The sequence below is a fragment of the Candoia aspera genome, chromosome 3 (assembly GCF_035149785.1).
Source record: "Candoia aspera isolate rCanAsp1 chromosome 3, rCanAsp1.hap2, whole genome shotgun sequence".
In the NCBI taxonomy this organism is placed as follows: Eukaryota; Metazoa; Chordata; class Lepidosauria; order Squamata; family Boidae; genus Candoia; species Candoia aspera.
The window spans coordinates 36,989,881-37,013,521 of NC_086155.1; the positions used below are offsets into that span (position 1 = coordinate 36,989,881).

Here is a 23,641-nt window from a genome sequence, read left to right on the forward strand (position 1 = left end):
TAAATTCTGAACTACCATTTCCCCCCTGCTTGGAAATTATCAGCTGTCTGTTGTGGTTACTATTTCTTGGCATACACTGTAGATACAGATATTTCTAGTTGTGCTTGTCATAGTCTTTGTGGGAGTCTGACAAGAACATTATATGAACCTATCCAGTTGTGACTTATTTAACAAACCATAGTTAAATGTAGTAGTACATAAAACAGAGCATAATGTTAACTTCTGCTTTAGCATTGTTTGAAAAATTCCACTGTCTCCCTTTCTCAGTATGGCAGTGGTCTTTATTCATTAGCCATCTTGTTTCTGTGTCTGCAGAGCCTTGTTCAGGAGTAGTCTAGCTGAGACTATTGGCTGGAACTCTCTACGTTAATGCAAGTGCTGAAGGGTTATGCCACCAACCTGTTCAGTTTCTCTGGGTCCACTATAGCAGCTGCCTTGTACTGAATATTCTTAGTTTCTCTCCTTGAGGGCAGCTGAGCTCCTTTTCATTTAATTTTTACTCAGGCTTAACATTAAGTTTTGTTTCCTCTTCATTTTGTTCATGTGTTTATTTTACATTTTATTTTTTGTTATCTTGTAAGTATATCCTTAGCCTTGACTTTACGACTTCGGAGGCCGCACTTAGAAAATCTACTGTTGTGAGAATACATTGCCCCTTACAGAAGGGAAAGGATTGTTATAAAGTTGATTCCTGTTGTTTTTGTCAGGTTTTCAAGAACAGGTTTATTATAACAAATCATCTAGTCTTCATATGTTTGAGAATAATACTTTAAGATATGAATTTGATAGTTGTCAGTGCAGGCATTTATACCTTTACTATCGTCTTCCACTAAATGGTTAAATAAATTGCAGTTAGCAAACTTACGCAAGGCATGGTCTCGTCTGCTCTGGTCTGGTTGTTTCACTGACTGCCAGATCCCTTATTTGTCAGTATGGTATTGATAAATGAATCTGGATTAAGAGTGCTGCTTATCTCAGTATAAGAAAAGACTCCAGACTGGTACTTCCATAAAACATTGTGGTATAACTCTATTATCCATATCTTTGACTTCCAAGAAATTGGAGACCATTTCTGAATTCAGAGAAATTGTTATGAAGAATATTCTTAATCATTTGACCTCAACTCCTTCATTGTTCAGTTTGCTCAGTTAAAAAAAAAACAGAAGAAAAATCCAGATTGCTGGTTGGAAAAAGGCAGATATTAGATTCAAGAGGCGTTTGCTACATCCCTACTGAATTTTATTTTTCTAGTATCACCATTTCCTATTAGAGAAGATGAACTGTCTTCCAGAAAACAAAGTTATTGAGATAAGGTGTTTTTACAGTAAGGCCATGAACAAATTAATACATTAGTCATTGAAGTCATGGCTAGTGCCAGCATACTGCCCAAAAATATTTCAGAATATTATGCAGATACGACACAAAAGTCTAGGTTGCCTATAGATTTTCATTTTCCTGAAGAGAGCCTCTATTCAATATTCAAGCGTTCAGAAAATGAGAAATAACACCAAGGAATTGAGTCTGGATGTGTAGTTGCCATCATAATCCAGGTTCTGGAACTGATACTGCTATAGTACGCTAACTTTTTGATACTGTTTCTTCTGACATCTGTCCTCTTTTTGAACTCCAAGGGATTTTGTGGACTAGGGCTGCATTTGGCCTTTGAAAGGCATATCAGAGACAACACTCTGAAACAAATGGGCAAAGCCAGAACAATTACTATATTTGATTTAGCTGATCTGATTTAATTTAAATGTTTTTTAATTTAAATTAAAAATATGATTTTTTCCTATGTGTTTAATAATTTTCCCATTCTGCCACTTTAAATATTACCATTTAATAGAAATATTTGGAATTACAAAGGGGCTACACTTGATTTTTTTTTCTGTCACCAGTGTCGCAGCTGCTTTACATCTTTGATGCATTCAGATACTTCTGCTGATTCTTGGGTTTTGAAGTTGTCTGGAAACTTTTCTTACACAACTGCACTTTTCTTCCTCTCTGTTGGAAGACACCTCTGCTCTACTGTGCAAAGGAGTGATAGAAGAGGTTTATTGTGATTGGCTAGTACAGTTCTTTAACATACTTCACTCTTCTCAAAAAAGTGATGTGTCAGGTTAAATCTTCAGAATGTCAACATTTTTATTACGGTGGAAGAACCTATGTAGCCAAATATTCTTTCCTCATGCACACTGAAGTCTTGTTTACTTATCAGAAGTAAAGTCACCTTCAAGTCACTCTCAGTTCCTGATGACTTCAGGGACACATCCATTCAGTTTTCTTGGCAATAAGATGCAAGCACTTTGCCACTGCCTGCTTCTAGAATGTCTTTTTTAGCTTCCTGGTCTGGTCTGTAGCTTTGGAATTCCTGACAATCTCCCATCTAGGGACTCATTAAGCCCAACCCTGTTTAGCTTGCAAGTCAAATTTGGCCAAGTGTTGCCACCTGCTGAGACATTTATTATACTGTATTTTAAAATTAGTTTTAACTTCAGTTGAGTAGCAATCATAGCAAGCCACACTTCCCATTGGTAGGATTTTTACATTCTTATACATATTAACATAAAAGCTAATGAAAACTCTTGGGAAACTTCCCCCATCATTTCAGGTTCCTAAACTTAGTTGAAATTTATCAATGATTCTTGCAGAATTTTCATCACCACTACTTCAACTTTTATATGACCTCTAACTGCTGACTTTTAAACTGTCTTTCTTAGTGACAGTCACATCAGCATAACAGCCTAACAAACTTTATATCTTGTGTATTGACCGTATATAAAATTCTGGAAAACAAAGTAGTTCTTTGTCCTGATTTAAATCTTTTGAAAAACACTTTAAAAAAAAAAATCCATCTCCTTACTAGTGGTAAATCAGCTTGCTGACCACTCATGTATATAATGCAGAGACCATTGGGAAGAACAGGTTACTTACTTGCAGCTGTAGTTGTTGTAGTAATCTGTTCTTTTCTTGTTGTCAGTGTCAGTTGGCACAGTTTCTGACCTTTCTCAATGAGGGCCTGCAAAATATACTCAACTATACAATGTTTCTTCTTGCGGTTTGACGTAGAGCCCTAACTGTGAATAAACCAATGTGTAATCAAAAACCCGTAGTTACAGGTAAGCAACCTGATTTTCCTACCTAAAACTGTTTACATGATTGTAAACATTCATTGTAGAGCAAAGTAAAGGCACCAATTGCCGAAGCCACTAGATTGTGTAACTCTAAAGTATGCTTCTTTCTTGTGATGTCTTATTAAAATCTTTGTGTTGAGTGCAATATGATTCATTTCAGATCTCTTACTAGTACTATTTTGCTTTTTTGGATTTATGTTTTCTTATTTTATCTTCTCTTCTTTTTAAGTGTAGGACAGGCTGCCTGACGGGAGTTAGAAGCATATTAATAAAGCTCAGGGGGAAAAAAAAACCATCTAGGTGAAACATCTCCTGCAATACTGACTAGATAGATTACAGCAATATTAGAAATAGTGGTGCTAAGTGTTACATACAGTATTTTATTCTATAACCGTATTCTGTCAGTAGAAATTTTTAAGTTGAGGCTAGAAGGCCATCGATGAGGCAGTTTATATCAGTGTATTAATCGGTTGTGGTACTAGATTTGCTTTCCCCAATCTGATGCCCTAATGTCTTGGATTACAACTTCCAGAATTCTAATAGAAAACCATGATACTTGGAGAGGATCAGAAAGGCTGGACTAGATCATTTTGAATAAATTCTCTTTCCATACCATGGATCTGCTGAACTCAAAGTTAGTAAAATAATTGCAGAAAACAAATATTGAGCAGAATATAACTGAGAAAGAAAGTATGATTAAATTATTATTAAGTATGCTAAATGATAAATACTTTTAGGGATAAAGGTAGAGTTACAATCACAAGTCGTCATTAAGCTTTGTCATGCTTATCATAGTGTCATTGGGTTTGGGTTTAATCAGAAAATGACGAGATCTGTTTAGATTAGACCTAATGGTGGAAAACATTACGTAACTTATCCTGTATTGTAAAGTTGCTGCTTCTGAAGAATGAGTTGAAATACTGTAGGATTTTGATATTGCAAAAGCAATTTACACATCCTACTGAGAAATCATACTTCTGTTCCATGGTGTCTGCCGTTGCATTTCTCAGAAGTGTGGGGTACCCCACTTTCGCTTTTAATTTTAACATGACTTGCTGTTAAAGAGACATCCTTAGAAAGCCTAGTCTATAAAACAATTACTAAACTTGTTTTTAAATAAGATAATCACTTAAGGATGCCTATTTTGTTCATTGCTTAGCAATGGACACATATAGAATTTATTCAAACTCTGTCAAAATACAGGTGAAGTGCTAGATTTAAGCATTGGAAGAAGCACTTCCCTAAAACAAAGTAAGTATAATGCAATTCATGGTGTAATAATGATGATAAGTTTTGGGACTGATCTTCAATATACATTGCTTTGAGTATTTTTTTAGGTAGCAAAGCTGTATATGTTTTAAATACAAAACAGTAAAGTTGTAAGTAAATGGTGTTATTAGATAATGAGACAGATGAGGAAGAACCAGTATTTGTAACTAAGATTAAAAGTACTACAGTATTTTGTTGTATAAAACTTTAATATTGTCGTCTCCAGATTTTAGAGATGGGGCTTAATTGTTTAACTCATGTCAGTGTTACTGTCTATGAGACTTTGACTTGTGGATTTGATTTGTTAGCAGTCCCTATTGTTTTTGAAACTGATAGTATTCTGAAGTGATATTACAGTGGAATTTGCTGTTTAAAGAAAGTTAAAAAAATCTCTGAGACCCACAATTGCTCTTTGGATACCATTTTTTTTTCAGAATAAGTGGTACCATTTTGAAATAGAGATGTTAAAAGAGAACACAGAAAATTCCTTAATCAGAAGGCAGATGGTATTGAGCTTGTCTAAATCTGACCAGTGCTTGGATGGGAGGAGGCTTAGTTTGAGGTTGCTTAATAACGAAAAGTGGATATAAATGCAATAAATAACATTAGGGCACAGCAAAGCCACACTTTTAATTGATTTGCAATTACAACTTTAGTCTTACATGTGACTCTAATTCAGGAATACTGCCTTTGGAAAGCATAGTTATTGAACTGTATATGACATAAATATATTTCCATGCTGCAGAATTTAAAAAATAGCCTTGTATTATTATTAGAACACTTACAGTGTCTCAATGCCTGCTAGATCCCAACATTGTGATAAGAGGCTTTATTGCTGCTGTTAGGTAATTTTTTAATTTATTCAATATATGTGTACTCTCTCTGTTCAGACTGTGACAAAGGAGAGACAGATGAAGTTAATACAACAACAGAATGATATCAGTGGTTTGTCAAGACAGGTGAAGCATGTGATGAACTTCACTAATTGGGCCATTGCAAGTGGCAGCAGCACTGCATTGCTCTATAGCAAGCGACTGGTAAGAACATTCAGGTTTTATAACTGCAGTTTGGCTATAAATTCTCTTCTTACAATGAAACAGAAGAATTTTTATTATGGAAGTCCATATCTTTCTTGTTCTTTAGTTCTGAAGGTAAGTACCTCTGATAAAATTTTGCCTGGTTTTCACAATTTTTTCAACATAATACTTTATATTCCAATTGTTGATATCTAAATTACTGTTGTATGTTTGAAAGTCATCTAACCCTTGATACATTTGGTTCATCAAGGCCAAGCTGTAAAATCACAATCCAGGATGTTAGAGATTTTGAATGCTGAAATGGGGTAGATATTCCCTTTCTAGCAGTTACTGTGTTTTCTCACCTGAGACCTATTCCCAGAGCTATGCAAGAGTTAATATTATGCCAGATTGTTACTGCTGGGTAGCCAGATTTTATATTGGTCAGCTGAGATGTTTTATTTTAATATTTATCTTTTAATTGAACTTTTAATAATGATAAAATGATAAAAACTGAAGAAATAATTAAAATGTCAATATTGGTTTTCAGAAACAGAGGAAACATCTTGTTATTTCATTATTCTCAGATTAAACAGTGAGACTGGAGGTTTCCTAAAAGGCAAGAAAAATGCCATACTAAATCCAGAGTTATACAGATACACACTTATACAACATATTTTTCTTTTCACTTTCTGAATGAGATTTGAAGATGCACAGAGAGCTTACAGATTTGTCAATAGTATCTCCTGACAGAAAGATATTTCTGTGCATCCTGAATGTGTTAGTATATTGATTGAACATCCTGGTCAATGAAATGTGGGCAACAAGGTGTTGGTTTACAAGGTATTCTTACAGATCCTAGCTTACATAGAATAATGTTAGCATACTTGGGGTAAAATTGAGCCTTGGTTGAGCTTGTGGCTTACTAGCAAAATGTGCCCAAAATGACTGGTATTGTCAGGGATTGTTGCATGTGGCATAGATATGGCAAAGGCTAGCAGCAACCCACTCTGCTCGTTCTTTATCTTATTAAAATACATTTTATGAATGCCTCAGCTGACTGAAGTCAGATGGGCCACGAGAGGTCAATATCTGCGGGCCTATCTGTTGATTGCCATGGTATATGGAATATAGCAACTTGGAATATGAAAAGAATATATGATAATGAGCATGAATTAATGAATGAAAAGGAATAAAGGAAAATAGGTATGTTACATCTTTGTAAACTAATAGAGGGAGCATGTAGTGGGTCTGAATGGTAATCTGAGCTTGTGGAGTAAAGTTGATGAATATACACACGGAATGAAGGTGTTTAATTCTGAATGATCTGGAGGAAGTTTTCTCTTAAGTGACATGGTTGAATGGAGATGAAATGAAAGTACAGAAAGAATGATTGGTCTATACAAAGACCCAAAATGGATGGAAATGGTGATTATTTGGTGAGTATCTGCTTGGGAAAATATGTTTGTTTCAAATACATGGTTGATGTATTTGAAACAAACAGTCCAGTCATACACATAACAAAGAAATAAAAAGGCATTATTGATTTGATTGTTTTGGATGAAAGAATGAGAAGGGTACAAGAGTGATGAAACCTTCTGAATGTGGGAGGATTAGTGTAATGAAAAAAGGAAGGAAAGAAAATAAAGTGAAAGGAGGGTTAGAGTTAGGGAAGATAAATTAAGAGTCTTACATAAAAAGTATTTGACAAGAAATCCCAACAGAGTAAATAGAAAGTAAATCTAAGGAATGATTATGTGGAAGCAGCTTGGAACAGGGTGAAGAGAATTATGCTACAGAGTACCACAGAAATGTTGCAGTTACATTAATGGGAAGTATGAAAAAGGATGCTTGGTGAAATGATGAAGTGAACAAGGTTATGAGTGAGGAAATACGCATATATAAGAGAATGATATTTGCAAGGAATGAAAGATACTGGATTATGGGCATAGAGAGAAAAAGATAATTGTAAAGATGTAATTAGAGGGAGTATGGAGAAAGAGTCAGAGAACATGAAAAGTGATTTTGATGTTGAAATAAATAAAAATTGGTTTGGAAGTAGGTGAAAAGGGTTAAACAAGGATCCTTCAGCAGGATGAACAGAATTAATAGTGAAAGTGATTAAATGATTTGGCATGAAACTGAAGTGGGACAGTGCTGAATGGAGTATTTCAGAGATTTTTATGGGAATGACAGTGGTATGTCAAAGGGTAGAATTGAAATTATATGAAAGTTAGTGTCCAAAAAAAAAGTCACAAATTCTTTGACAGCTTCTGAATAATTTAATCAAGTTTTTTAAACAATTCAAGTAATACCAATTAAGAACAAAACAAAGACAATGCAGATTAAAAGGAGAAAAGCAGAAAAAAATAACACTAAAATGTAATAATATAAAAATAATAGAATATAATGAAATTTTCAGAAATTTTCTGTGAGGTCAGAATAATGTGACTAAATTTATAGAAATCATTACAATTCAATTTTAAACAACATATTAAACCTAGTCTGAATGGAATCATGTTGTCTGATCTTGCCTCTCTGTCCATACAAAGCTGGTTCAAAGAGTGAGAATTGACAATTGAGCTAAACTTTAGACACTCTTTTAGGAATACATAATCACCTTTTTCTCTACTGTCCAGCCATAATTGACTATATCATTGCTAAAAGGAGGTGGAGGAGCTTGATTATAGCATCAAAGACATTGGCAGGTGCTGACTGTGGAACAGATCATGAACTGCTCATGTGCAAGCTCCAAGTTAAGCTAAAGAAGAAGAAAGCCAGCTAGTTTCCATGATATGATCTTGAACATATACCCACCATGTTCAAGGAGAACATCAGGAATCGCTTTGAAGTCCTGAACTTCATTAATAGAGAACCAGAGGAATTATGGAATGAACTTAAAGAAGTCATTAAGGATGAATATGAAAAGAAACTGCCAAAAATGAAGAAAGATAAAAAAGCACACTGGATGCCAGAGCAAACCGTGGAAATTGCCAAGAAGGGAAGACAAACCAAGAAAGACAAAAATCTCAGAAAGAAACTTAATGAAGAGTTTCAGAGAGCTGTTAGAAGAGACAAGAAGCAGTATTAAAACAACAGCTGTAAAGACACTGAAGATGGAAACAGACATGGAAAAGCAAGGAAAGTCTTTGAAAAGATTTCTGAATTCAGAAGGAGGTGCCAGCCTCGAATTGCCATGCTAAAGGTTGCCAATGGACAGATAGTAACCGATTCAAAGGAAGATGGAAGGAGTATACCGAAACACCATACAGTAGAGATGTCAACAGCCAGGATACCTTAGAAGATATTCCTTACTTACAAGAACCTCTAGTACTAGAAGATGAAGTTAGAACTCTAGACATTATTGCTGATGCATGCTGGATAATTGAGAAAGCCAAAGAAACTCTTGCCCATGTCCTCATATGGTGTCCTTTTTATGATGCCCCGAGGCGTGCTCTGATCTCCCCAATTATTTCTAAATTTGTGGGTCACACTGACAGATTTTACGTTTATTTCTTTTTAAGGGATGCTGATTCTACACTCACACACCAGGTGGCCAAATATTTTTATCAAGCTATACAATTATGCAAAACTTTTAATTAAATATATTGTTTTACTGTTTTATTGTTTCCCTTTTTCCTGACAATGAATTGTTGAATTAAACTATTTTCTTTTATTGTAAAAGCTGGTCAAAGACCGTAATAAAGATATTCATTCATTCATTCCAAAGAATACCAAAAAGAAGTCAGTATGTGCTTCATCGATTATAGAAAAGCCTCTGATTGTGTTGATCACGTCAAGCTGTAAAAAATGCTCAGAAAAATGGGAATCACAGAACATCTCATTGTCCTTATGAGAAACTTATATACAGGTCAGGAAGCCACAGTACAAAAAGCACAAGGAGAAACAGACTGGCTCCAGGCTGGTAATTGTTTGAAAGATCACCTACATAAAGCAACAGTTAATGTTCAACTTCTGTTCCACACACTACCTGAACATCCATCCATCCATCATTTATATGGCAACCAATATTAATCAAGTAACTCTGGACAATTAAAAAGCATAAAAACAGGAACATACATATAAAAACAATAGAAAAAACATCACAAGGTGCCTGGTTAAAAAAATCTCAACCAAAGCAAAAAGCAGAAATGGGCTTCATTAACATCCTGGTTTTTAAGGCTTCCAAAGACCCAAAGGGTTGGGGCTGTCCATGGGGGAGACTGTTGCACAAGGCAGGTGCTGCAACAGATAAGGCATGCCTCCAAGTTCCATAAGGTAACACCGTTTCACAGAAAGGACCTGAAGCACATCCACCCTGCTGGCCCTGTGCTGTGTACAGATTTATAGGAAATAACCAGCATCCTGAATTGTACCTGGAAACCTACTGGGAGTCAGGGCAGCTCATAAAGCAGTGGTGTAACATGGGCATACCATGATGTGTCCAAAACTGCCCATATTGCCACATAATGGATCAGCTGCAGTTTCTGAATGCTCTTCAAGGACAGCTTCATATACAGTTCATTGCAGCACTCCAGTTGAGAAATGACCAGGCAGAGCTTCCTAATCCAGGAAAGGGCACAACTGGTGCACAAGATGGATTTGTCCAAAGGCCCTCCTGGCCACAGTTGCTACCTGCTTGAGCAGAAGTCATGAATCCAAGAGGACCCCCAGATTGCACACCAACTCAGTCTAGAGGAGTGGTATCCCATCCAGAGTTAATAATGAAAACTCTCCAGATCTGCCCCCCCCTAAAATCCTCAACCACTCAGTCTTGCTACGGTTGAATTGGAGTGCGTTCTTCCCATCTAGACCCTCAAGCCTTCAGACATTGGAGAGAAATTCAGTAGCGTTATTTGGGCAGCCCAGGGCAGAAATGTATAATTGAGTATCATCAGCATACTGATGATATAAGTATCATCATCACCCCAGTATCATCATCACCCCAGGACAGAGACGCTGCTGTGGTCCACCTGAGGTCATCCAGAAGTGCAACCAGTGTTGTCTCAGTGGCAAATCTGGGCCTGAGCCCAGGCTGAAAGTGGTCCAGATAATGGCCCTTCAAAGCTGTAAGTCTGTCACCTTTTCAACATTCAATGGAAGGTCAGAGACTGGATAAAAATTGTTGGATGTAACTATGGCCTTTTGAGGAGAAATTGAATCACTGTTTCCTTCAAAGCAGGCAATGCCTTCCCACAGAGAAGTATTCACTGCCTGGACCCCAACCACTTGTCAACTCCCAGGGGGCCTTAACCAACAGGGAGGTCTTAACTTTTTCTGATACATGCCAAGAATAATCTTCACAGTGATCCTGCAAAGGCTCTCCCAGACCCTCCCTACGCAGAAGAGATTGAGTCACCTGAATGGCTGGCTATCTGTGGATGTGATGAGAAGAAATAAGCATGTTTTGCTACTCTTATCACTACAAGATAATCTGTAATGAAGGTTCTTGCTCAGTGAGATTTGCTCTGTATTTTTCCAGTGATGCTACAGGCATCTCTTGTGCCATTTCATCTCCTGAAATTCCTGTGTAAACCAGCAAATTTAGATTAATGTGGTGTACTTTTATACTATGTGTTTCTTGTAAACAAACAATATTAGCATTATGTTTTTTGCAGTTTGTTGAAAATTATCTCTCTTTTGTTAGGTGAATATAATCCATTTACATTCAATGAGACCAGTGTTGTCTTTTCCATTTTGAATTCAATTCAGTACTTCTGTTATATCTAATTTCCTTCTTTTTCATCTCCGATATCCTTTCCAGTGCTTTCCTTATCTGAAGAGTTCTGAGCAGTTGGCTTTTCATATAGAGAAGAAGCCTCTGAAGTCATCCTGATGATTATCTTTTTTGTTTCCATAAAGAATTCCAATGCAAATGGGATTTTCCATTTGTATCTAATTTGTTTAGTTCATTGTACACTTGTACTAATGCAGATTGTTTCCTTTTTCCTAGCATTCTTGGAGAGACATCTTGAAATATTTCAATTTGCTTTCCTTCTATAATCAAAGGTGTCTCTCTTGTTTAAAAAACTGATGAGGATATCCCAAGGCATTTTTTTTTCTTTTGTGCAATTTTTAAAATTTATCTTAAAAATATACTCAGTGTCTGGGAAGTCTTCATCTATTTTTAAATAATCTTGCATCAAGGTTTCGAAACCAGCTTTGAGATCCACCTTTCTAAAATCTTCAGGGTTGCCTCTAAATCTTATGTGTAATGGTCTTTGCTGAAGTTCTAAAGTATCTATAGTTCTTTCCATTTCCTGACTTTTCACATCTTGAGCTTCCAATGCTTGTTTCATCCAGAACCCACACAGAAGTGGTTTTTAAAGCCAGCCACCCCAAACTGATTGCATCTGCTTCACTTTCCCCTCCCTTCCCCCATTCTGGATGAAGGGTTTGGGGAATTTCCAAAAAGAACTAACTGCAGGATCATTGTTGCCTTGATTTGGACTTTATAGCTATTTTAATCATCCTTTCAGCTGCTCTTGCATCATAACAAGAATAGAAGAAAGGGGAGGATCTAAATGCAGCAGAAATGGACTTGTAGTGAGATGAACTTTTATTAGTTTGGGAAATTGTTATTAGGTTATAGGACAAAATTACTAGGGATAGCTCTGGAGTTGGAAGTAGGTGGAGAACTGGAAAATAGACTCCATTGAGCTGATACAGAAGTTTGATGTAGAGTTAGATTTGGATGTGAAATTATTATGCTATTTGCATAAAGGAGTGATCTGCAGGCTTTAACCAGACTGTTTGCAACCAGCTGCTTTTGTGATTGCCTGTGAATCATATAGAGCTAGAACAGTGGGGTGAGTGATTGTTTGGGTGGGAGTAATTTGGCTAACCTTGAACACTGGATTTTCAAAATAAGACTGTTTTATCTCTCTCTCTCTCCTGTCATTGTGAATTAACAAAGACTGAATATGATATAGCCCACTGGATGGCAACAAAGGACATAATTTAATTGTGAACTGTAAATTGCCAAAAGACACAATTTAACTAAACTGTGAACTAAATTTATTATGTGTGTGTGTGTGTATACACATGCATGTGTATATATACAGTTTATTTCATTTTCTACAAATTGAGGGGATAGCCAAAGGGAGGCAAAGAGAGAGAAGAATAAAAGGGTTCTGGAATGGTTTACACTGTGTGCACAATTATTAGGCAAGTTGTATTTTTGAGGATGAATTTCATTATTGGACAACTACAATGTTCTCGGTCAATCCAAAATGTTAATAAACCTCAAACCTGAATATTTAAGAAAGTAGAAGTGAGGTTTGGCTTTCTTAGCATATCTATGTGTGCACAATTATTGGGCAACTATTAGTGTGCAGAATTATTATGCAACTAAATGAAAAACTAAAATTTCCTCATCTCACTCGTTTATTTTCATCTGTTAAAGTGAGAATAATAAACAACTCAAAATGTACAAATAAACATTTCTGACATTTCAAACAAAAAATCAGTGACCAATATAGCCACCCTTCTTTGCAATAACAGTCATAAGCCTTCCATTCATAGAGTCTGTCAGTTTCTTGATCTGTTGACGATCAACGTTTTATGCAGCAGCAACCACAGCCTCCCAGACACTAATCAGAGAGGTGTACTGTTTTCTTTCACCGTAAATCTCCCACAAGTTCTCAATAGGGTTTAGGTCAGGTGAGGAAGGGGGCCATGTCATTATTCTTTCATCTTTGAGGCCTTTACTGGCTAGCCACTCAGTGGAGTACTTCAATGCATGCGATGGAGCATTGTCCTGCATAAACATCATGGTCTTCTTGAAAGATGCAGACTTTTTCCTGTACCACTGCTTGAAGAAAGTGTCTTCTAAAAACTGGCAGTAGGTTTGGGAGTTGATTTTGAGTCCATCTTCAACCCGAAAAGGTCCAACTAGCTCATCTTCAATAATACCAGCCATACCAGTACCCCACCTCTACCTTGCTGGCATCTGAGTCGAAGTGGAGCTCTGTGCCCATTACTGATCAAGCCACGGGCCCATCCATCAGGTCCATCAAGAGTCACTCTCATCTCATCAGTCCATAAAACCTTTGAAAAATCTGTCTTCAGATATTTCTTGGCCCAGTCTTGCCATTTCCATTTACGTGTCTTGTTCAGTGGTGGTCGGGTTTCAGCCTTCCTTACCTTGGCCATGTCTCTGAGCACTGACCACCTTGTACTTCTGGGCAGTCCAGGTAGGTTGCAGTTCTGGATTATGACAGCACTGGAGGATAATGGGTTCCTGGTAGCTTCATGTTTGATTCTTCTCAAATCTTTGGCAGTTAATTTACGTCTTTTTTTCTCAACACGTTTTTTGCGACCCTGTTGACTATTTGCAACAAAACGTTTGATGGTTCTGTGGTCACGCCCCAATATCTTAGCAATTTCAAGAGTGCTGCATCCCTCTGAAAGACTTTTTACAATTTTTGACTTTTCAGAGTCAGTTAAATCTTTTTTTTTGGCCCATTTTGCCTGAGGAAAAGAAGCTACCTAATAATTATGCACACCTTGATATAGGGTATTGATCTCCTTAGGCCACACCCTCCCTCATTACACAAATACACATCACCTGATATGCTTCTATCCAATAAGCATTCAGGTTTATACAGCTTGGAGGTGGAAAATATGCATAAAAATGATGATATGGTCAAAATACTCACTTGCCTAATAATTGTGCACACAGTGTATTTGTTAATTGTAGTTGGTGAGAGAAAGATTTTAAGGGTCAAAGGAAAGAATAGTTAAGGGGGTTAAGAAAGTAGGAAGGGAAAGGTTTGGAGTGGCAGAAATGGTTAGAAGTGGTGGCCATCCTACTGAGTTTTTTGAGCTGTTCTATTTATTGCAAAATAGAGCAACTCAAAAATAATAGATTAAATTGTTTGGTCATAGCAGCGTCATAAGAGGAGACTGTGTATGGAAAAGATCTTTATGACTTATAAAGAAAGAAGGGAGAGATTTACTTATTAAAGACACTACAAGAATATGGAGAATTAGCTGATTTTAAAATAAATAATCAAAAAACGAAGATAAATTTAAATATGCCACAAAATAATCAGAATGTATTAGAAATTAAATCAGGATTTAATAGTGTTAAAAAAGTTAGATATCTAGGGATAGAGATTTCAGCCAATACTAGTGATTTATTCCAAAATAATTGTGTTAAAATATGGAAGGAAATTAAACAAGATTTATTGAGGTGGGAAAAATTAAATTTATCACTTATGGGACGAATCTCTGCAATTAAGATGAATATTCTGCCGAAGATGCTATTTTTATTTCAAACTATTCCAATATTTATAACTGATAAAATTTTTAAATTATAGCAAAAAGATCTTTTAAAATTTATTTGGCAAGGGAAAAGACCAAGAATTAAATTTAAATTACTACAAGAAGATAAGGAAAGAGGAGGCTTGGGTCTTCCCGATTTCAGGCTATATTATGAGGCATGTGGTCTATTATGGTTAAAAGAATGGATCACCCTACAAGATCATAAATTACTAAATTTAGAAGAGCATGATTTAAAATTTGGATGGCACGGCTTCTTATGGTATAACAAATTGAAAGTAAATAAAACATTTAACAATCATTGTATTAGACCGTCTATTCTTAAAATTTGGGAAAAATATAAATCTATTTTAACATCGACAATACCACTATGGATTTCCCCACAAGAAGCTTTTGTAAGGCAAGAAACAATAGGAAACCATAAGTGGCTAAAATATTTGGATTTAATAAAATTTGAAGGGACCAAATTTACAATGAAAACAAGAGAAGAATTGGAAAATGAAGGATATTCATGTCAATGGTTTACATATATTTAATTAAAAGAACAATTTAAAATAGATGCCAAAAGTTACAAATTTACAAAAAAACTATCTTGGTGGGATGAACAAGTCTATGGTAATAATGACCACATGATCTCTAAAATATATAAAATGTTATTACAAATGAGAATACTAAATGTGCAAATTAAGCAATGTATGAATAAATGAGAGAAAATTTTTGGATACAATATTGAATACGATGTTTGGGAAAGAATGTGGACTAAGGGATTAAAATTTACATTAAATTATAATTTAAAAGAAAATTTTGATAAAATGATGTACATGTGGTATAGGTAAAGGTAAAGGTTTCCCTTGACGTAAAGTCCAGTCGTGTCCGACTCTAGGGGGCGGTGCTCATCTCCGTTTCTAAGCCTTAGAGCCGGCGTTGTCATAGACACTTCCGGGTCATGTGGCCAGCATGACTCACGGAACGCTGTTACCTTCCCGCCGAAGCGGTACCAATTAATCTACTCACATTTGCATGTTTTTGAACTGCTCGGTGTGCAGGAGCTGGGACTAGCAATGGGAGCTCACCCCGCCGCGCGGTTTCGAACCGCCGACCTTCCGATCGACAGCTCAGCGGTTTAACCCGCAGCGCCACTACCCCTGAAAAATTATCGAAAATGTTTCGAAATACGTCAAATGTTTGTTGGAAATGTAAAAAAGAAATTGGAACTTTATACCATATGTGGTGGACCTGTAAAAAAGCAAAAAAAATTTGGTCATCTATACATAATATAATTTGTAAAATGTTGGCAGTTATTATTGATAAATTACCGGAACTCTATTTATTGGGCTTTATGAACAAAGATTTGGAAAAAAACTATGGAAAACTTCTACTGTATTTGATTACTTCGGCCCGAATTATCTACACTGCAAAGTGGAAAGAAGAATTAATCCCATCTGTGGAAGAATGGATACTTAAATCCCTAAACTTGGCACAAATGGCAAAACTAATGGACCAACTAAACGATAAAAATATGGAAGATTTTCAAAAGGACTGGACACTCTTTTTTAAATATGTGGAATGGACTCAAAAAGTTAATATGAATATATAGTATGTAAATAGCAAATTACTTTAATTGTTTAATCTCTTATTAGAATTAATGAAGGCAATTTAGAGAATTAAGGAAAAAAAATAACATGCTAGGATACTAAGCTGTACCGTCTAGAAAGTTGGAAACCCTAATCTTTCTATTTATTTATTTTTCATTTTACCTCCCTTTTTATTTATTTATTTATTACACACACACACACACACACACACACTCGTTCGTTCGTTCATTTTTTTTCTTTTTTCTTTTTCCTCCTCTTCTCATTTTTTCTTTTTCTTCTCTCTTTTTTGTATTCCAAGATATTATTGTTTGTATGTAATTTTATGTTTATTTAAATAAATTAATAAAGATTCTGGGGGAAAAAAAGAAATGAACAACACAAATGTCAGCATTAAATGAAAACTTCCAACTATCACACAAAAGAGTATTAAATAAAATGGAGGAAATAAAGACAGAATTAAAAACTGAAATCATGAATATAGTGAAGAGTGTTCAAGCCAATACAATTTTTTAAGTGTGCCTGATGAAAAATTAGAGCAAATGATTGAATTTGGTAGAATGTTTACTAAAGATGGGAAAATGGATGAAGTTTTAAGATGTGCAAATATAGGTAGAAAGGTAGTAGGTGGCTTGGGCTCTGTTAATACAAGTGAAAATAGCTGTGTGTAAGAGTATGCTTTATGCTAGTGAGAGTTGAGTATGTCAGGTGAAATATATAAGTAAGTTGAATACAATGTGAATGAGTTACTTAAGAGGTATATGTGCAGGAATGTATGAGTGATGAATAAATGTAGATTGAGTACAAAAATGAACACTGAGTAGATAAAACGTACACTGGAGTGGTTTGTTTCTTATACAAGAGAATGAATGAGGATTAAATTTCAGAACAAATATATAAACAAAAAATGAATTGGTTTGGAGGGAGGGGAAGGTGGAGAAATAGGTTGTCTGGAATTGAGATCTTCAAAAGGAGAGAGGTAAGAAGTATAAAGAAAAAAGGATTGTATAAAGCAGTGTATGGAAGCAAGGCTGGTTTACAAGGATAGAAAGGTATGGAGAGAGAGTGAATAGTGTTGGTATAATTTAGATTTAATTAGATTCAGTTTTCTTTTTTTATTATCTTTGGCCTTTAATTTCTTTTGCTAATTGCTGCTTGCTTTTCTCTGTATTTTGTATAATGTTGTTTATTCAAAAAGGGAATAGTGTGTTGGAGATGAATGGAACTAACTAACTTGCAATTAAAGGGTGGCTTTTAAAAACTTCCTGCCTTCTTTTAATGTCATGGCTCCCACAATCGGTAATTCAAAATAAGAGTAAAGTATAGCATATATTGAGCTTTTTTTGTTGCTAACCCATTGGGAGGGAGGATTTTTCTTGGGATAATCTTTTTCTATTCAAAATTGCCTGGTTTGGTTTCTTCTAATATAAAATAGTTTAATTCCAATTGATTATCTGTTTTTGAATGTGGGCACAATTCAAGTTTTACAAAATATTAAGAGAATTATTTAGATTTATTTAAAAGTCATGTGAAATCTATTGTTCGAAGCTAAATCCCCCTATCTGTATTCTTTAGCATTATGGATACTAATTTTCTTGTGATGAATCAAGAAATCCTTTCTTCAAAGGATGTAAAGTATAAATTTAGCTTCATAATTATCCTACAATATAGATAAGAAAAGAGTGATTTTTTCAATGTCACCCTTTTGCAAATAGCTTACATTTTAATATCTTCTTTATGCTTTGCATAACAGTAATCTGAGACTATTTGTCTTGCAGATCACTTTCCAGCTGCGACATATTTTAAAAGCACGGTGTGATCCTGTTCCAGCTGCTAATGGAGCAATTCGCTTCCATTGTGATCCCACATTTTGGGCAAAGAATGTAGTTAACTTAGGTAAATGTTTCATTTTTCTGATAGATTTAATGTGTAAAAATTTGAAATTATAAGTAGCATGTTCTCTGTAGTGTTCCTTATAAATCTAAGAGACTTCCAGTAAAATAAGTGGAGGTGGTTTGTCAGTGGAACTGTTCATATGGGGAACAATATGCCTTCCTTAAGAGTGAAGGTATCCTCCAGTAGGATGTTCAGAGGCTCTGTGCATCTTAACAGTCCATATAGACATGATGAAGTGTAATTTCCTTGTGTAGGCTTGGCTTTAAACCAGTGATACATATGCAGCCACAACCCAAATGTGTTTCTTTTTCTACCCAGTTGGCTTGCCTTTTGCATGTACTTCTTGTCACTAGAATACTTTTGTTTAGAACAGATCTTTGTTCACTTGGTAATTGACTCTTCTTGATAATAGGTAGCAATGCTTTTCATGGAAAGGCATTGTGAACATGAACAGTGAAATGAGATGTATAGTAGTGGCAAGGGGGCATGACAATTGTAGAGGAAGAGAGTGAGAGCATAGATGTTACTTCAAAAATTACTCTGTACAGAGGAATGGTGTTCTACATAACTGCATGGTCTCTGTCTTCTACTTCTAAGAGTATTAGAAAGTCAAGTGTTTAATTAAAGAGGAAAGTAATTTGGAGTCAATCCAACTTAATTTTTAGTCTATCGGTTACAGTTAACATATTTTTTTCAGTGGGAAGAAATGGAAAACCCAAAAGCCTATAGATTTAGCATTATAGATAACAATGAGACCACCTACAAATGTATTGCAAGCCTACTAAAAGATAATCAGAAATCAGATTCCAAATAACCCCAAACTATTTTGCTTAGTACAGGCAGGAACTTTGTTTTCCTTTCTTACAAAAAAAAAAAGTACAAAAACAAGATATGAAGTGCAAGGTTTACAGGAGCAGATCCTCTCTCTTTCAACAAGAATTTTCTTTGCAGTCCTTTTCTTGCGCTCTACATGGGGCTACTCTTGAAGAGCATTCGGAAGCTACAGCTGGTCCACAATGCGGCTGCGCGGACAGTTATCGGGGCTGTAAAATCAGCCCATGTGACACCACTGTTACACGAGCTGCATTGGGTACCAGTTTGCTTCCGGGTCCAATTCAAGGTGTTGGTTATCACCTTTAAAGCCCTACATGGCATGGGGCCAGGATACCTGAGGGACCGTCTCATCCCCATAACATCGACCTGTCCCACCTGGTCAGGCAGGGAGGGCATGCTACAGACCCCATCAGTAAAGGAATTTCATCTAGCGGGGTCCAGGAGGCGAGCCTTCTCTGCAGTGGCGCCCGACCTTTGGAACATCTTGCCCCCGGAGTTGAGACGGGTTTCCTTGCTCTTGGACTTCCGGAAGAAACTGAAGACCTGGTTCTGCCGCCTTGCTTGGGAGGGGGAGAGTGATAGCTCCACCTGGAGATGGCTGGCGCCATAGCACCTCTTAGTGATTGTGTTCCATCTCCACTTGGATTTTACATTTGTTTTTATGTATATTTTAATGGTCATTTTAGGTGGTTATATTTTTAGTGTTATTTTATTGTAAACCGCCCAGAGTCCCCCATTGGGGAGATGGGCAGTGATATTAATTGAATAAATAAATAAATAAACTCATGTGTGTCCAGTATAAATTTTGGAGTAACGGGGTGGGGACCTTTCAAACTAAGCTTATTTCGACAAATTGGTGGCTGAGCAGAAAGTGTGAGGTTGTTGGCATAGAGACATTCTAGCTTCCAATGAAAAAGAAAAATTCAGGGGAAATCGTCTTGTCTTCCATTATAACCCTTGCATTTTCTACATGTAAAAAAGGGGAAAGACCATGATAGGCTGATTCCAATAATATAGCTTCAAAGTTTTGTTTAAAAAAATACACACATTGGTCCATGTATTCCATTTATATCTTCTCAACATGTATCAGATATATATTTCTATTTCTTATAGTGAAATAGATCCCACTGAGAATACCTTTAGATTGAATAAGCAAGAATCAGTAGGGCACCAACTAAATTATAAACAGCCTTGTAGGTATGCACGAAGGCTTATATGTCCATACCAGGTTTTTCCCATGTTCTTCTCCACCGGCAGCTCCTCTTACTCTTTTGGAGGATACTTTTGAGGTTCCCCGAACTTCAGGGCAGTGTGAGAGGATGCTTCTGAAAAGAGGGAAATATCAAAACTCCCTATTACATATGCAGAGCTCACCATATGGTCCTTTGGATTTGGAATATACATTGGGTATTGGAAAAAGTTATTGGAAATGAAATGTTACAAAGCTGTTTCAAAAGATCCTAGAGGGTGCAGAAATTTTTAAACATGTATTTTTGTTTTGTTTTGTTTTGTTTTGTTTTGTTTTGTTTTATTTTTTGTTTTATTTTTTGTTTTATTTTATTTTATTTTATTTTATTTTATTTTATTTTATTTTATTTTATTTTATTTTATTTTAATATATATTTTAAGTACAATTTTTGATAAATGCAAAGGACAATAATACAATGCCAGTATTATTTTAAAACGGAGAGGGCAGTGGGTATCATTGTCAGATTCTTAAACCACAATGATCTTTTAGAGAGGGATCTTCCATTCTGGTAATTGGTACTACAGTGCAAGAATACATTATGTTCCAGTGATAGTGAATATATATTTTTAAAGAACCTTGGCCACTATTCTGGAGAAAAGAGTATTTGTTATTTTATACAAGAACAAACTAATACGAAATAGGGCTGTGCAAGTACTTTTTGTAATCAAATTGAAACACTGAAGAGCCATAATATTAAAATGTATTGGAATAGTAAGAATAAGAGAAAATTGTTCATCAAAGAATATTCAAAATAGGGATTTTTAAATACTGAAGAATCTTGAGAATAACTCAGAGTCTATACTTTAGGCCATTGACTTTAGGCCAGTGTTAATGAGATTTTGCTGATGTAAATTAAAATTAGTTATTTTTTCTTCCCTTTAATTTTTTTTCTATAATAAATCTCTATAAGAACTTGAATGAAAATATATAATGGTATGTATTATACAAAAGAAATAAGATAAATAAAAGTTTTTCTACAGTTATGCATCAACGTTTATAGAAAATCACATATGTTGAAATTATATGCTACTTTTGGGGGGAAATGTTCCATTAACTTTAGTTAGATCAAAATAAATAATAATGCAGGTACATTAAAATCCATATCTTGCAAACCCATTAAGTAAAAAAATATAACTTTGAATCTTTTAACATATAAAAAATACACTGAGTCCTTGGTGCTCTCTGAGCTTGGTTGTTTGCTTGCAGATGTTTCATTACCCAACTAGGTAACACCAACAGTACACTGATGATGTTACTTAGTTGGGTAGTGGAACTTCTACAAGCAAAGAACCAAGCTCAGAGAGCATCAGAGACTCCACAGTTCAACCCTGAGCTACATGTATTTTCTTCTATTGAAAAAATACACTAGTTATGTGTTTCCAAAGCTTCATCCCTTTCTGTGAAGCTAACGCATACTAATCATAAACATTTCATTATTAAACTTTATTTAAAGTACAAGCTTTGTAGTTAATCAATTCTTTCTCCTATTGTCTAGGTAATCTTGTTATTGAAAATAAGCCAACACAAGGTTACACTCCTAATGTAGTAGTGGGACAAGTCCCTCCAGGAACAAATCATATCAGCAAACCTCCAGGGCAAATTAATCTTGCACAGCTTCGGCTCCAGCACATGCAACAGCAGGTGTTTGCACAGCAAAAACACCAACAGTTACAGCAGATGAGGATGGGGCAGCCTGCAGGGCAAATCGCTCGCCAGGCAGGTCCACAGATGCTGCAGCAACAGGCAAGTCTTCAGACTCTTTAAAAAGATGCTCATATAAACCCTAAGATAGCTTTCAGGCGTAGAATTACATACATTTAAAGTTTATATAGGGATACATTTTGTTAATTCTGACTTATTCTTCAGTGCAATGCAGCTTATTTTCCTGACTTATAAAGAAGGGAAGAAAATTTGGGAAAAGAGACTAGCATTTTTCCTCATTTTAAGGGGAAGAGCTTTATAAAATTCATTGTATTTTGTAGCCTCCGCGATTGATAAGTATGCAGACCATGCAGAGGGGTATGAATTGCGGTGCTTTCCAAGCTCATCAGATGAGAATGGCTCAGAATGCAGCTCGTCTCCCAGGGATACCACGCCACAACGGACCCCAGTATTCCATGATGCAACCACACTTACAAAGACAAGTATATGCTGTGTGCACATTTTGTTTCCCACCTTTCATTTTAGAAAAGTGATTCAGCTTGCTTTATATCAGTATAATTTAGCTATGAAAATGGTTTCACAATTAAAGGCCATCATTTCTATTCCCATACTGTTTGTTATTTAAGAGAATGGGAAATTTAAATCTTGTTATAAGAAATCTGAAATTAGACCAACAACATGCAGAGTTTTCAAACATAGGGCTTGCAGTATTTGTGGCTACAGGCAGTCCTCGACTGCCAACAACAATTGGAACCAGAATTTCTGTTGTAAGTGGTGCAGTTGTAAAGTGCAGTCGCATCACTTAGTGACGGCAATCCTTGCAGTCCCGTTTGCCGTCCTTAACTGAATCCCATGGTTGTTAGGTGAGGCAACTTCCTGCCAGCTTCCCATAAAGTCAGTGGGGAAGCCAGCTGGAAGTTGCAAGTCCCAGACTGGCAGGCAGGCAGGCAGGCAGGCAGGTAAGTGGCTGCTGCCAGCTGGGGGAGAGGTTGCGTGGGGGTGCACGGAAGGTGTATGAGGATGCATTAGAGATGCCGAATGGGTCAGGGAGGGTGCACGGGGGTGCTGCGCTGGTCAGGGAGGTTGTGCGGGGGAGGGGGTGCGGGGGTGCTCCATGGGTTGCAGAGGTGCATGAGAGGTACAACATGGGTCAGGGAGGCACATGGGGTTGTGGTGTGGGTCGGAAGGGTGCGCAGAGGTTTGTGAACAGCCGGCGTGAGCACTGAGGGGCTGGAGAGGGTGTGCAGGTGGGGGAGACTTACCCAGTGACTTGCAACCTTCCCTGCTGGCTTCCCCATTGACTTTCTGGGGAAGCTGGCAGGGAAGGTGCAGATGGCAATCACGTGATTGCAGGGTACTTGGCAACCAGTCATAAGTGCGAACAGGTTGCCAAGCGTCCAGATCACAATCATGTGACCTCGGGGGCACTGCAGCAGCTGTAACTTTGGGGACTGGTTGTAAGTTCCTTTGTTCAGCACCATTGTAACGTCAAACGAATGGTTGTAAGTTGAGGACTACCTGTATTAGCTTACCACAATTTTTTATTTATTTTTTATTGCTTTGATTGTTGGCTGGCTAATTTATTAATTCAAAAGAGCTTGTTCTCTGATAAAGGAAGAATTGTAAGCTTCAAAGAAACATCAGCATTAAGCTATGAACCAGAAAAAATGCTATGGTTATTTTGACTTGTTAAAAGTATAGCAGGTG

The 23,641-nt window shown here is 36.3% G+C and overlaps 1 protein-coding gene across 1 annotated transcript in view; it reads left to right on the plus strand.

Moving 5' to 3' along the window:
- Window positions 1-23,641, plus strand: part of TRIM33 (tripartite motif containing 33) — a 72,564-nt gene that overhangs the window by 28,044 nt on the left and 20,879 nt on the right. The window contains exons 7-10 of the mRNA XM_063297392.1: window positions 5,291-5,437; window positions 18,072-18,189; window positions 21,768-22,015; window positions 22,255-22,416. Coding sequence (XP_063153462.1) covers window positions 5,291-5,437; window positions 18,072-18,189; window positions 21,768-22,015; window positions 22,255-22,416 — 675 coding nt within the window. The remainder of the gene's footprint in view (window positions 1-5,290; window positions 5,438-18,071; window positions 18,190-21,767; window positions 22,016-22,254; window positions 22,417-23,641) is intronic.